At 34.0% G+C, this 16,241-nt stretch overlaps 1 protein-coding gene across 1 annotated transcript in view; it reads left to right on the top strand.

Moving 5' to 3' along the window:
- PMS1 (PMS1 homolog 1, mismatch repair system component) overlaps nt 1-13,766 on the top strand; it is a 47,015-nt gene extending 33,249 nt beyond the window's left edge. Inside the window, exons 7-15 of the mRNA XM_070934544.1 lie at nt 2,034-2,149; nt 2,854; nt 4,072-4,194; nt 4,955-5,086; nt 5,822-6,687; nt 8,330-8,788; nt 11,913-12,043; nt 12,673-12,833; nt 13,324-13,766. Coding sequence (XP_070790645.1) covers nt 2,034-2,149; nt 2,854; nt 4,072-4,194; nt 4,955-5,086; nt 5,822-6,687; nt 8,330-8,788; nt 11,913-12,043; nt 12,673-12,833; nt 13,324-13,488 — 2,154 coding nt within the window. The 3' untranslated portion in view covers nt 13,489-13,766. The remainder of the gene's footprint in view (nt 1-2,033; nt 2,150-2,853; nt 2,855-4,071; nt 4,195-4,954; nt 5,087-5,821; nt 6,688-8,329; nt 8,789-11,912; nt 12,044-12,672; nt 12,834-13,323) is intronic.
- Nucleotides 13,767-16,241: the final 2,475 nt, after the last annotated feature.

The following is a 16,241-nucleotide window of genomic DNA, read 5'->3' as shown; positions in this document are numbered from 1 at the left end:
ACATTACTGAGATGCTCTGGCTTTCTTATTTTTCTAAGGACATTCCATAGTATGACATGATAAACATAATAAAAGGCTTTTCGATATCAACATAAACAAAGGCTTTTCGATATGAAGCACACATTAACGTATTTTTGTATTCTTTGACTTTCTCAGTTGTACAGCATGCATTGACTATAGTGTCTTTTCTTCCTTGCCCTTTTTTAAGTCAGTTTGAACACGTGCCATCCCCTTTTCCATGTAAGTCTCTATTTGGATGATCCAAAGCCTTTTTTATATGAAATTAAGATTATTGTATATTAGCTTGCTAACTTTGCCTCCTATCTAAGTCTCTTTTTTTCTGTATTGGAATATTGATTTACCTCTTCCACTCTCTTGGAGACTGTGTCATTCTCCAGATTTGTTAGCATAGCTTGGTTAGCTCTTTTATTGAAAGTTTTACATTGCTTGCCATATTTCTGTCAATTTTCCATGATTTCCTGTAGCTTTCATTCTTGATAATGATCTAAGTGCTAGTTTAACTTCAGTCATAGACAATTTAAATAGTTCCTGTAGATTGGAAAGTAGATTTATTAGATTTGTATGTATTTACTATTACTGCTGTACTATTACAAAGGTGTTAGAATTGGGAATTTCTGAGCATAAAAGAAATGTAAATGTTTCTTTTGTATATGATAATTATTTACCGCTAAAGAATTGTTACAAATGAATTCATGAGTTGCCAATAAAATATGCAACAATAATTTAACTTTATTAACTGTCCTATGTAAATTTCATTCAGATTTGTACAAAAACTGCCAAATACCACTTTCTTTTTCTTTATTTCCATATAATGATTACAATAAATGCATGAAGTGAAGTAAAATTGAAAGCAGTGTGTATGTAATTCTGCTAACTTTGACTGTTTTTATTATTTTACCTTTTTGAAAATAATTTTATAAAAATGATCATTGTATTTGTATTTACATTGTAAATGCATTGTATTTACAATCAGTCTAAACAACAACAAAAATTTGTTTTTTTGCATATTGTAACTTGAATGCCATGCTTTAAACAAATAGCATAAACCTTGTCTGTATTTTATGCTTTGTAAACTTGATTTATGAACTGAACATATGAATTTCTTAATGAGGTAGAATTTGGTTTTATATATATATATATATATGTTTATATTTATATTTATATTTATATTTATATTTATATTTATATTTATATTTATATTTATATTTATATTTATTGCTGGACTATTATACTAAAATTTATCTCAGTTTGAAAATGACTAGGATTCTGTAGCAAGAGCCGAGGTGGTGCAGTGGTTAGGGTGCAGTACTGCAGTTACTTCAGCTGACTAGTTCAGCAGATCAGCGGATCAAATCTCACCGGCTCAAGGTTGACTCAGCCTTCCATCCTTCCGAGGTGGGTAAAATGAGGACCCAGATTGTTGGGGGCAATATGCTATTTAGTATACTGTCTTTGATGTAAGCCGCCAGAGTCCTCAGAGAGTGGGTGGCATAGAAATATGAATAATAAAATAAAAATAAATAATTCAAGTACTAGAATTAGGTGAGATTTCTATCTGCATACATTTTACCATGTATGCAGTACTAGCATTCAACTGTTCAGTTTCCAATTTTATTAATTGAAATGAATGTATTGAAATAATGACTGTATTGACTAACTTCTTTCTCAAGTCATACTGATGGTAATTTGTGAATCAAAAAGCCAACATCATTGTAGTTTTTTTAAGGGTTATACAATTGTGTATTTGTAGATTTCCCAGTTGTTAAAAATCTGTCACTAGACAATAAAATAGGTAAGGAACTCTAGACCGACAGACCAGTTGCTACACAATATATACCAAAGGAACAACAGCATATGCTGTACTCAAAAGAAAGTACATGCATTTAGGAACAGAATGTTAACAGCCCAGGATGAGTGTGCCATTCTATACCTATGTTTGTGAGTAGATCTTGTTCGTGTGTGTGTGTGTGTGTGTGTATATATATATTTAATGTTATAAATTTGGCTTTCAGACAATCATATGGCAGAAGAACAGGGTACTAGATCATAAAATGGCTTTCATGGAAGTAGTGGGACCTGCTGTTATGAAGAACATGGTACCTTTTCAGCAGCACCGTGAAGATCTGGAGTTAAGTTTCTAAACCTTTACATAAATTACTTATTCCCCGTATTATTTCAACTTAATATTATTTACACCTCATTTGTTGTCATTTGAGTTGTCTTTGAGTAATGGTTTGACAATAACATAAACATTAAAACATCCATATTTTAATAATTTTTCTGAAAACAGAGCCTTGATAGTACAGTGGTTTAGTGCACCCTGTTATTAACACAGCTGCCTGCAATTTCTGCTGGTTCGAATCTCTCCAAGGCTCAAGGTTGACTCAGCCTTCCATCCTTTCTAAGGTAGGTGAAATGAGGACCCAGTTTGTGGGGGCAATAAGCTGGCTTTGTATAAAATATACAAAAGAATGAAGGCTATTGCTTAAAGCATTGTAAGCCGCCCTGAATCTCCGGAGAAGGGCGGCATATAAATCAAATTAAAAAAAAAAAACATACTAATCAAAAAATCCCCCAGAGAATGTAGCAGAATAATCCCAAAGGTCACACTGTCTTTATTTTTTCTCTCTGTGCCACTGCTGTGCTATATTATTTTTAAGTTCTTAAATTGCTTGAATCCGAGTCATCTGAAGGAATGCTTCCTAATTTATGATCGTCCCCCATCGCCTAGAGATAATTGAAGTTGCAGTGGGCTTAATTCTTAGTATCTCGGCATTTTGCTTTTTAAATTATTTTACTTCTATATTTGCATTATAGAACATAAAATAACAGAGTTGGAGGGGATTTTGGAAGTCTTCTAATCCAGCCCCTTGCCCACAGCCCAGGCTCATTCTGTACCATTCCAGACTTTCTTTGGGCTTGATGGGATGGATACATGTGTCCCCACATCTGTTGATAATCTGTTGATTATCTCTTCCAGGATCTTCCCAGGTATTGATGTCAGGCTGATTGATTAGTTGCAATGGACTTATTTCTCAGCAATTCAGCCTTGTTCTTTTTTAAAAAAAATTGTACTTTTATTAAGTATTTTGCTTATAATAGTAAATTCTAGTACAAACTAAACTTTTAAAAAGAGAAGAAAATATAATAAAAGGTGCAAAAAGAAGAAATGAAAGAGACAGAGAAGAAAGTAAGATATAATTTAGAAAAGAAATATATACAAAAGTGATTTCCAAACTTCATCACAAGTATAACACATTTAGTGACTCTTCACCCCCTCTAATATTACAAATATTCTTTTCATCCTATATTCCTATATATATTGATATTTGTTTATATCAATAAACAAATCCACAAAGCATCTACTGGTGTCGGCAAAAAGTCCGTAAAAGTTTTCCAGAAGTAACAACATATAAACCAACTTTATATTTCTTTCTCTTAACTTCTCATACTTAATCTTTGGTTCATTCAAATATTGTCAGCTATGATGACCATTCCAGAATTTACTTTCTTGTAAGTTCTTTAAGAGAATAGGATAATGGGCATGTAAGTATGTATTTATTCTTAATACTGAGTAAAGTACAGTACATTAAGAACATACAACTTGAGAAACTTATTATTATATATACGCATATCTATGGGTATATATTGCTATATTTGGAAAACTACATATAAATATGCTTATTTGAAATGATGCACAGAAAAGGCTTATATTTTTGTCGCTGCTGTTTAAAAAGGAAACTGCAAAGGAAGTGAGCCAAAACAAATTCACTGTTGGATAAATAACAGATCAAATAAACTAAAGTTGGCATGGATGGATTGGGTCTCTTCAAAGTCCCTTCCAACAGTTTGATTCTGTGTTCTATAAGTAATAACTGAAAAGTAAAATATTACATGGAAAATTATTGAAAAAACTGTATTTACCTATTTATTTAAATACCAATATTTACCAATTTATCACATGTACCAAAATGACTTGATTTTTGTTAAAGGTTCTATGTGATTCAATGTTATTTAATGATCATTTAATGATATTCATTATCATTATAGATATCTTTCAGTGGCTTTGTTCCAAAGCCTGATTCAGATAAAGGTTTGACAGGTCATTCGAACTCAGAAAGAAGTTACATTTTTATAAACAGCCGACCAGTGTATCAAAAAGAAATTCTCAAGGTACTGCCTTTTCAATCCTATTTCTGTGATTTATGAAACATTGTTTAAATTATAGCAGACTTGAACTCAAATTTTAACTTTGTACTTTAGAATGCAAGCCTATATCACAAGTTGTTTTGAAATTGCCTTCAATTTTAGAATTTTATTGCACTGTAGCATGGGATAGAGATGACAGTTCTTAATGGTTGAAATTAGTTACCTAGGTTCTCCTCCTCTTTAACCTAAGATAAAATTAAAAGTTCCCATATTAACTCTGAAAATATATATATATTTAAATATAGCCTGTTCCTCAGTAATTACTAATGGGCAGTAATTTGCCTTTATTAACACAAGGAAGTACTGCATCAGCATGCATTTAGAACATACCAGGTGAAATAGCATTACATTCTTGTAGCATGTCACTTTACCAGCAACAAAGTTCCATTGCGTCCATTTTATGTAGTTGCAATCTAATAAAAGCTGCTATTTCTTTCCTCAACCCAGTTATGTGACCATAATTCTTGCTATATATACTTAAAGTTATAAATAAACAATATAATATGGAATCCAGTGTCATAGAAGCAAAGATCTGCTATAGCACTTTGTAAGGTCCTCTCAAGCAGCTTTATACAGGAAAGGTTACCATAGAGAAAAGAAATATTCCCTACACAGTTTCTTTGATGAAAAGTAATCCATTAGATTCTAGCAATAATTTGGTATTGTATTTAATTTAAAGTTAGAAATATTGAGTAACTTTGTTCTTTTTTTATGAATATTTTAGCTTGTTCAACAGTACTATAGCAAGGATTTTAATCGTTTGTTCCCGATATTCTTTCTCAATATTACTATTCCTCCATCTGCTGTGGATGTCAATTTACTACCAGATAAATCTCAAGTATTAGTACATAATAAGGTAGAGTCTTTAAGTCTTTTTCTCTTTCATAATATGTAATTAGATACTAGAGATTTTACTATGGTGATGCAGTAAAATAATTGTTTCTGAGTATGTGTTCCAGTGGTGAAATGTAAAATTTGTTACTACCGGTTCTGTGGGCGTGGCTTGGTGGGGGATAGAGACTGGGTGGGTGTGGCCAACTTTTTTTTTTTTTTACTTTTAAAAGTAAAAACAAAAACCTTAAGAGATTGCAGAAAAAAATGCTTTTAGAAGCCTCTGATGATCAGGCAACTCAGCTGGGATCATCAGAGCTTTTTAAAAACATTTTTTTTTCCTACAACCTCTTCGGCCGAAGAGCTTGCAGAAAAAATGCTTTTAAAAGCCTCTGACGATCCCAGCTGAGCCGCGCAATCATCAGAGCCTTTTTTTTTTACTTTTAAAAGCATTTTTTCGGCCGAAGAGGTTGTAGAAAAAGTGCTTTTAAAAGTAAAAAAAAAAAAAGCCTCTGATAATTGCGCGGCTAAGCTGGGGGGGGGGGCAGGGATTTTTGCTACCGGTTCTCTGAACCACCCGCCACCATAGCTACCAGATCAGGCGATCCAGTCCGAACCGGAAGCATTTCACCCCTGATGTGTTCTTTTAATATTGCTTGGATTTTTAAAAAGAGCAAAATTCTTGTGGCCTGAAGATAAATAAATTGTTCTGTAACAATAAGTAATATATTTTTATTGAATTATTTCTTTGATTTTTTAGGAGTCTATCTGTCTTGCTATTGAAGAGAGTTTGATATCATTATATGGACCATTAAATAGTTCTGTGTCTAATGAAATGAATACAACCAACAATACCTCAAAAGATATTAATGAAGCCGAACAAGAAGTTACAGGCAAATCTTGTACAAGAATAAATCCACTTGCTTGTACTTCACAATATTCACTTAGTAATGACATACAAAATGCAAATGTACAGGAAAACAGATTAGTTGGCAATCAAAGAATATATAATCATTCTCATGATACGTCTACTGAAATTGAAACACCTGATAATGAAATAGTTGGATATGATCAATTTCAGGATTACCAACCAAATAATGTACTTTGTCAAGATCAACAGAATAAGAAAATATTTAATCTAGATGATAATACTGCAATTCAGTGTGAGAATAGCATGGAGAGTGATTCAAGAAATTACAGTTTTCAAGAAGAAAAAGAAGGAGCCAAAACCTCTGCAGATTCATCTGAAATCACTGCTGATAAATGGAGTCTGGGGAATGCATTTAAAAATTCCAGGGCAGAAAATCTGGAACCTGTTCAGATTTTAATTCCAAATATAGATGAAGTAAGAACTCAAACGAAAAAGAGTGGCCTAGCAAAACTCCAAGAAGAAAGTAACAGTCAAATTGTTAAAAAAACAAATGTGGTAAAAGATAAAATGGGTCAGATTACAGCCTATGACTTAATTAGTAATAAGGTTATCAGGAAATCCATGTCAGCATTCGAACTTTTTGTTCAAGACTACTCTCCTGATTCATTGAGTGAAATTACCAAATTAAACTCTGAAAATCTACTGCTGAAAATGGAAGCAGTGTGGAACTCATTGAATGAAGAAGAAAGAAAGAAGTAAGATTGTTGAACTTAATTCTGTATTAAATCTTGTCAGTTTAAAATAGACTAGATATAAATCCAACAACTAAAAAAATACTTTCTTTGAGCTTGGTAAGATGTGTTTTTGATAACTGTGGCTGTAATTACAATTCAATTTAATACCTTTGTTTTATGAATAGCCAACATTTAAGAAGGAAGTAAACTTCATGGTTTTCTGGATCTAACTCTCTCAAGGAGCTAGGAGATAATGTTTTGAGGAAAAGTTCTTTTGTGCAGGTGGTAAAATATGCATCCACCAATTTGCAAATGAACTAATGCATGCAAAAGGATTTTTCCCTTTTGCCCTACTTCATTTCTGCATTTATGTAAAATACAGGTAGTCCTCAATTTACGACGAACGTAGAGACATTTGTTAAGTGAATTTTGCCCCATTTTATGATCCTTCTTGCCACAGTTGTTAAGTGAATCACTGCAGTTGATAAGTCAATAACCTGGTTGTTAAGTAGATATGGCTTCCCCATTGACTTTGCTTGTCAGAAAGTTGCAAATGATCACATGACCTTGGGACAACAGCAACCGTCATAAATATGAACCAGTTGCCAAGCATTTGAATTTTGATCACATGATCATGGGGATGTTGCAAAGGCTGTAACTTTGAAAAATGGTCAAAAGTCTCATTTTTATTATTATTATTATTATTATTATTATTATTATTATTATTATTATTATTATTTATTATTATTCAAACTTCTATACCGCCCTTCTCCTTTCGGACTCAGGGCGGTGAACAGCCAAAATAAAAACATTTATACATAAAGTTACAATTAAAAATAGATTTAAAATAATTAAATAAATTTGGCCCGTAATTTAAAACTTGTCAATTTAAAATCCGTATCAAATTTTAAAACCAACTATAAAATCAGTGCCATTGTAACTTTGAAAGTCACTAAATAAACTGTTGTAAGTCGAAGACTACCACAGTTGTCTGTATATGGGGGAGGAGGGATCCACTTTGTCTTTGGTTCTCTTCACTGCTTGAAATGTTGGCTAAATCCATTATTACTGAACACAGTGCTGATACATATATTTTTATTTTTTGACAGAAATAAATGAATCCAAATAATTTAACTGTAGTTATAATATAGTCATATTTGTATTAAAAAGGAATTGTTATTGAAAATACAGTGACTTAATGAGACTTAGTGGCTCAGTGGCTAAGACGCTGAGCTTGTTGATCGAAAGGTTGGCAGTTCAGTGGTTCAAATCCCTAGTGCTGCGTAATAGGGTGAGCTCCCATTACTTGTTCCAGCTTCTGCCAACCTAACAGTTTGAAAGCACGTAAAAAATGCAAGTAGAAAAATAGGGACCACCTTTGGAACAGCATTCCGTGCGCCTTTGGCGTTTAGTCATGCCGGCCACATGACCATGGACATGTCTTCGGACAGCTCTGGCTCTTCGGGTTTGAACAGAGATGAGCACCGCCCCCTAGAATCGGGAATGACTAGCACATATGTGCGAGGGGAACCTTTACCTAAAGCTATTAAAATGAAGCAGGAAAATTGTTTTTCGTAATGAAAAGCAACACATTATGTATTTGTTATATTTTGTGCTAACACAATCATATTCTGTTCTTTCCCATTCTCTTTCTTTATGTAAGATATGAGGAAAAAGCTGGCAAAGATCTGGAACGATACAACAAGCAAAGCAGAAAAGCTATGTGTCAGAATATGCAAACATCAATGAGGGAGAGAGAGAAAAGAGACAAGATTAAACAAAAAGACTGCTTAAATAATCAGCAAAAATTGGACACACTTTTTAATTCGCAAATAAGAAAGAAGCATGATGATTACCAAGCAAGAAAAACTGTACAACTGCCTTTCTCCATGGATGCATTCAAACAAAAACTTCAAAGGCTTGAACATAAAAAGGCAGCTCAAGAGGAATCTTGCTTAATTCGCCTTCCGAATTTTCCTGATACATGGATACTTGCCTCTGAGGAAAAAATAGAGATGCTAAATCCATACAGAATAGAAGAAGCCCTTCTCTTCAAAAAGCTAATTGAAAACCATAAGCTTCCTATAGAGAAATTGGACAGTCCTATTATATTAACTGAGAGGTAAAGTGAATATAACATTCTAGAAGTATATCTATCTTAAGTAAACAGAAAAGCATAGAAATGTTTGTTCAAGCCATGACATATCTACATCCTTGAATTGTAAAGAATAGACTTTGATAGAGAATTTAGTCAGGATCTTCTAAACCTAAACTTAATTATCATCTCATTGATTGGAAAGTCTGATTCTAATCTCCCCTTCAAATGCACTGATAATCCTAAAGGTTGAAATGCTTTTGCCACACACAATTATGTAGTTTTGGATTAATTAGGATCTCTAGTTTTAGAACCTTTTAGAAAATTCAAAAGAATTCACAAATTTTTAAGCAGCATTGTGTATGGTGTTATTATCTGTAGTTAGAACAGGAACAGTTCCATTACAGGTAGTCCTCGATTTATGACCAGAATTGAGCCCAAAGTTTATGTTGCTAGGTGAGACATTTGTTAGGTGAGTTTTGCCCCATTTTACAACCATTTTTTATCACAGTTGTGGCAAAGTGAATCATTGCAGTTGTTCAGTTAAGTGAATCTGGCTTCCCGAATGACTTTGCTTTTCAGGTTTAAATGTCAGAAGGTCATAAATGGTTCATTCAGCACCATGGAACATGGAGTTGCTCTCCTAAAAAGAATCTCTGTTAGGATTTTCTGGCAGTTTCATTTAGCTGTTGCAGCACAACATCCCACTGAACTTCGGATCCAGCACATTTTCACAAGCAAATACTTTCTCATCCTAGGATTTTTGGGGAGTACCGTAGCTCTATTTGAGGCAGATTCAAAAGTGCCAGAGGACGGGAAGACAACTCAATAAACATCAAGGATTGTGAGGTTAACTGCAAGGTGTAATAAACCCACAATTTCTTTATATTTATTTCAATCTACTGTTGTAGCAGTTGCGATTTCCTCCTCAGTAGCTAAGTATACCTTTGCAAAAGTCACATTTTAAACTGTAGACTGTTCTATTGATTTTTAGAAGGCTTCATTCACCCGAAGGAAAATACTTCAAATCTTCAGAGAGGTTTATACCATTAGCACATACTATTATGCCAATCTTTGGCAGCAACAACAGGATTAAAAAGACCCTGGATGCATTGCCCTGACTTAACCCAAGCTCTAATGCTGACTAGTAGTTCCAAGTCAGGGAGAAGACCTATCTTTGTTCACTAACAGATCATGTTCTGTGAAATAGTTGTAGTATGAGATGGGAGTACATGTTCTTTTATTGGGGTCTCTATAAATTACATTCAGCAAGTGATAGAACAATCTTTTGACTGAAGCCTTTCTTTCCTCGGTGCCAAGCTGAAAGGGCACAACTTCTCTTCAATCCTTTCACCGTCTGCTCTAGGAAAAATGTGACATTCTCAGTGTTTGTTTAGATTTGTTCTTTCATTTGTAGTTTTACCTTTTATATGCATTTCTTTTGTTCTCTTTAGTTAGTATGACTTTGTTGGAGTCAACAGAAATTGCCTCAATTTTCTTGAATTTCACTTTCAGTATATGCCTAAATTGAGGTAGCAAACTTTCATCTGCTAATATTATTCTGTGTTTGCTATGTTTGGGTGAAAGCCTTCTTATTAATATAGCCTCCCACTGTCAGGCCTTTATCAAACAGGTTAGGAAGTTCAAATTCTCAAGCTCACAGATGTCTTTCTAGGAACAGACTCTAGAAACTGCAGATTCAAGGATAAACTATAGCCAAGTCATTTTAAGTCTCTAAATCTTGGGTCCCTACATTGTCAGTCAGGCAGAAAGGCTTAAGTTGATTCTCCAACCAAGCATCTTGAAACCATTGAAAAACCTTTACATATCTGGTAATATAACCTACCAGGTCTTAGCTGCTAAATTTTTTGTGAGTTTGATAAAACTATGAAGAACTGGTCAGCCCCACTGCCCTCTAGTGCTGCCTTCTCTTTTTGACTTCTAAGCAAACTATTGGTTAATGTCTTTCCTTGTTTTGCTTTCTCTGGTATTAGATGAAATTATTACAATTGTAAATTTTTGTTCACTGCTTCTGTACTCTGCTAAATGATATCTGCTAAATAGGGGTTTTATTATAAAATAGACTTCAGCTTACGACCATAATTGGGATAGGAACTTTGGTTGCTTAGCTGTGTGAATATTGAATCTCACCTGATTTTACAACCCTTTTGTCACAGTCATTAAATGTATCACACATTCGTTAAAAAAAAATCAAGCTTCCTCCATTGACTTTGGTTGTTTGAGCCAGGGGTGAAATGCTCCCGGTTCGGACCGGATCGCCCAATCCGGTAGCAATGGCGGCGGGTGGTTCAGAGAACCGGTAGCAAACATCCCTGCCCACCCCCATGCCCAGCTGAGCTGCGCAATCATCAGAGGCTTTTTATTTTTATTTTTAAAACCATTTTTTCTACCACCTCTTCAAAATGCTTTTAAAAGTAAAAAAAAATAGCCTCTGATGATCGTGTGGCTCAGCTGGGATCGTCAGAGGCTTTTAAAAGCATTTTTTCTACAACCTTTTTGGCCAAAGATGTTGTAGAAAAAATGTTTTTAAAAGAAAAAAAAGCCTCTGTCGATCAGGCAACTCAGCTGGGATCGTCAGACGCTTTTAAAAGCATTTTTTCTACAACCTCTTCAGCTGAAGAGGTTGTAGAAAAAATGCTTTTAAAAGTAAAAAAAAAAAGTTGGCCACGCCCACCCAGTCACATTACCCCACCACCACCAAGCCACACCCACAGAACCGGTAGTAACAAATTTTACATTTCACCACTGGTTTGAACCCTTGAGTAGATTGCAAATGGTGATCATATGATCCAGGGACACTTCAACTGTCATAAATACATGCCAGTTGCCAAGTACCTGAATTTTAATATATGATCATGGGGACACTGAGGATTGTTAAATGCAACAATTAGTCATTAATCAGTTGTTTTAGCACTGTCATAATTTTGATAAACAAATGGCTGTAAGTCGAGGACTACCTGTAACAGACTTTTTGTACCATTTCATTCAAAGAGTATAAACTAACTGCAAATATTTATAAAAATAAAAAACAATGTGGTACAATCCTTAACACATACTACCCCTTTGGAATACTTTTTAAAATTCTCTATCTTTTTTAAGAATGCTATCTTATGTAATTTTTTTATTGTAGTCTTTTTAGTGACTCTCATTATATGGAAGTGCTTTGCAGTATGTCTAGAGAAAGTGCAAGATTTGATGGATCATCCTATTTGTTGGATCCCAGGCTTGTAGCAAATGGATTTAAGATAAGGATAATACCAGGTATCTATATCTTGGTTTCTTACTTTAATTCTTAGTATATTTTTTTATATAATACAACAGGAGATTTTATTTGAAAGTAGATTTAAAAATGATAATTTCTAAGAATTACATGGAAAAGGATGTTACACTGGACATACAAAGGAAACTGAAATAACGATAATTTGTCGTATTTTAAGAGGTGATAAATTACTAAAAATTTGTTATACATGTGATGAAAGGATGCTGCATCTTATCTTCTTTCTTTAAGATCACAATAGCACTGCCTGAGAATCATTTAACAAGTGATTTAATCTTTGAATTTTAAATCTTTTTTTATTAACAAATTTAAGTCTTTTCAATTTCTACTAAAATTTACAATAATAAGAAATTTAAAATCATCATAGCAATACATGCATGTGGAGACAGCAAAAAGTTTTTGCAAAACTTTACTTTAAAAGTAGTTAAAGAAAAAGTGCTTTATCCTGTTCTAAGGTATTGTGCAAATTTAAGTGTGTTTGAACTATAATCACATATTTAGGATTGCTGTTAAGGGCATTGCTTGGCAGTATACCTATTTCAATATACAAATCAGAATAATATGTAAACTATATCCAGTTATTCCATGTATCATGTATTTGTTTTACGATAAGGTACTTCAGCTGTGGAAAGTGAGCTGGAAATAGAAGGAATGACCAGCTGTCTGCCATATTATGGTATATCAGATTTGAAGGAAATTCTAAGTGCTGTGATAAATAATAATGCACAAGAAGTCTATGAATGCAGACCTCTTAAAGTGGTAAACTATTTGGAGGTAAGAATGTTGTATTCTCAAAAAATTGTTCCACAGCTTAATGCTTAACTATAAGATATTGCTCCCTGAGGGGTAAGACAATTATACTAAAAGCAGTAATTAAATTAAATAATTGGAATATTTCTTTTATTATCTAGTATTAATTTACTGTTATATGAGATGCATATTTTTAAATAATGTAACTATAATAATATAACTAAATAATATAACTATATAAATAATATAGCTACTTTTTAAAACGTATAGCTTCTACAATGGAAGCAGTGTAAGAAACACAAAGCATAGTCTCATTTCTTGGATTTGTGTTTGGATTTAAGACAAAGTCAATTTGATCGTATTCATTTGTGAAAAGTCTTGTCTGTGTGTGTAATAAGGCAAAGAAAGAAAATAATGTAATAGAAGATCACCCACTTGCCAAACTTCTCTCTACTATTAGAATATATTGGAAATACATTATGACCATCACTTATACATATTCTTCATTCCACAGGGAGAAGCAGTCCGATTATCCCGAAAATTGCCTTTATATTTATCAGAAGAAGATGTACAGAATACCATAAACAGAATGGGGAAGCAACTTGGAACCCAACATAACAGCTGTGTCCATGGTCGTCCATTTACTCATTTCTTAACAAAAATACCACCAAGTAACTAGAAAGGAATGGAAAATACTGTTTAAAATCATTTTACCCTTTTACATATGTTATACTATGGACATTTATATTTTTAAAATTAGTATTTGGCTATAACTACTGTATTAGAATTTGGTTTGAAATTCATGTGAAGGTTATATTGAAAATAACCTGTACTACTTTCTGTATATGAATATTCCAAGTTCATATCAGCTGGACCTATATATTTAATGCTGCATACTTTTATTTATAGATAACCTTGTAAAAAATAACAGGAGAAACTGTTAACTAAAATACGCATTTCTACATCATAAACATTGTTCACAAATGTTTGGGTAAAGATATATTTTTTTTAATTTCTCTTCTTAGACATACTTTTTGATATAAAATACAATCAATGTAATTTCTTATTTTTTTATAATATACTCCTGAATAAAGTATGTATGTGGAAAAACAGATTTTGGATATAATTATCTTAGTTTGGGAACATCATAATGGCATAGTAGTTTCACAGACCAATTATTTCAAAAGGATAGCAGAACATTTCATGAAAACCAAAGTATATGATCAGTACAAATTAGAAGTATTATCTGCATGAGTTTGAGACAATTACTTAATTTGAGAACTAAAAATTCCACTATTGTCCGGGGTCATTAGTATATCTAAAGGAATATGGTTTGATTTAGAATATTGTATAAAACTGGCCTTTGTTCATAAACCATTGTTTATGGCTTCCTAATTGTTTGTCAACTCAGCTGTTAGCGACTACTTTGTAGACTACTTTTTCAGACAGTTTAGGATGTCTGAACCAAGCTTTCAGCTACTGTCCAGCAGCATTTTTAGTGTGGTCCTGGGGATTCCCCAAGACACTCTCAAGGGTCTGTGAAATCAAAATTATTCCCCGATTAATATCTGACAAAAGGTCCTCTCTAACTTTAGAATAGAATAGAATAGAATAGAATAGAATAGAATAGAATAGAATAGAATAGAATAGAATAGAACAGAACAGAACAGAACAGAACAGAACAGAACAGAACAGAACAGAACAGAACAGAACAGAACAGATCCAGTGATTAATTGTTCTAACTGTCAGGAAAATTCTCCTTAGTTCTAAGTTGCTTCTCTCCTTGATTAGTTTCCACCCATTGCTTCTTGTCCCTTTGTGGCAGCCCCTGAGATATTGAAACACTGCTATCATGTCACCCTTAGTCCTTTTTTTCATTAAACTAGACATACTACAATGGTTCTTCATGTAAGTCCTCTGAACCTACAGGAGGCTGATTGGCAGGTGGATCAACCTCCAGGAATACCCCCAATCAGCTGTTCCCAGAGGTGAATTTTAGCAACTGGTTCCTTGGTTGTGAGCTCTGTGCCTTTGCTTTTTTTTCTGCCTCTGAAACTTCTGAAACTCTGTTTCAGAAAAAACATTTTTTCCTGCCTCTGAAAATCTCCGAAACAGAGCTTCAGAAAAAAATCCTCTGAAGCTCTGTTTGGGGTATTCTTTTCTGAAGCTTTGTTTCTGATGCTTTTTTCAGCCTCTGAAACTTCCTTTTGAGAAGCTGGGGGGGGGGGGCTACATTCGGAGTATAAGACGCACCCAGATTTTCACCCTCTTTTTTTAATGGAAAAAGGTGTGTCTTATACTCCAAAAAATACGGTATGTGTCCCAAGATAATAATGTGAGATCGTATTAGTGTTAAATTAGTATTAAGTATGTTCGCTGCCTTGAATTATGTACAAAAGAGTTGTGGTGGTGCAATACTGCAGGCTACTTCTGCTGACTGCTGGCTACCAGCAGTTTGGCAGATAGAATCTCACCAGGCTCAAGGTTGACTCAGCCTTCCATCCTTCCGAGGTGGGTAAAATGAGGACCCAGATTGTTGGGGGCAATATGCTGACTCTGTAAACCTCTTAAATCCTATTGCTATAAAAATAAAGCAGGAAAGAAAAAAATTACATTGGTGCCTACCTGTGGAACTAATTGCATTTGACCTAGACCAGACACATTAGTAGCCAAGATATAGTTTACCAGCCTTGTAGTAGAAACAATGTCAGGATGGAATGAAAGAAGCTTACCCCAGATCTGAGAAGGGAGATCTCCCAGATTAATTTCCACCTTTTTTTTTTTTTTTTGGCAGGTTGAAGTCTTGACAGAAAGCTAGGGGCAAAACGCTAAAATAAGGTGAGGTGGGAGTTTTGATGTCTCCCAAGATTTAAGAAGTGGGATGGGGATTGGTCAGGACAGAAAAAGTAGCTATTATTTCAGTTTTAAAGACACTTAATAATCCAAGTCTAGGCTTGAATGAGCTCTGAAGAAAACACATTTTAAAACTGCCGAATATTCCAGGAGTCAGTATAAGACTCTCTTGAAGCAGACAGTATAGCTAAGCCAATTATTTGTGTATACTCAGCTTGTGTGGTTAATTTGTAGTTAGGTTGCACCATGAACTCAGACAAGGGTTTTGGGCTAACATAGACAGATGCTGCAGAGCAACAGTTTCTGAAGGGTAACTCCAGTCACACTAGTTTTTAAACTGGATGTAATTACCCTAAAGTGCTGATGAAGCAGTTTGAAATTGCTTGTTTCTGAATTGAAGATCCTGTTTGGGACTGTTGCTACTGCTGAGACGCTAGTGGAAACAAATGAATAAAGAAATAAGAGATAAACACCCAGCAATTTTTTTTCCTTAGGAGGAAATTCACAGTTTGTGGTCCGCCAGTGGCCTGCAGAGCTGGCAGCAGAGTCAGACACAGAGGAGGTTGGGGAGGAACATGG

Source organism: Pituophis catenifer, unplaced genomic scaffold (assembly GCF_029215685.1).
Source record: "Pituophis catenifer annectens isolate HBS135680 unplaced genomic scaffold, rPitCat1.0.hap2 SCAF_1, whole genome shotgun sequence".
NCBI classification, from domain to species: Eukaryota; Metazoa; Chordata; class Lepidosauria; order Squamata; family Colubridae; genus Pituophis; species Pituophis catenifer.
Note: the sequence above shows the minus strand (reverse complement) of the source record. Positions and strands in the feature narration are given on the sequence as shown.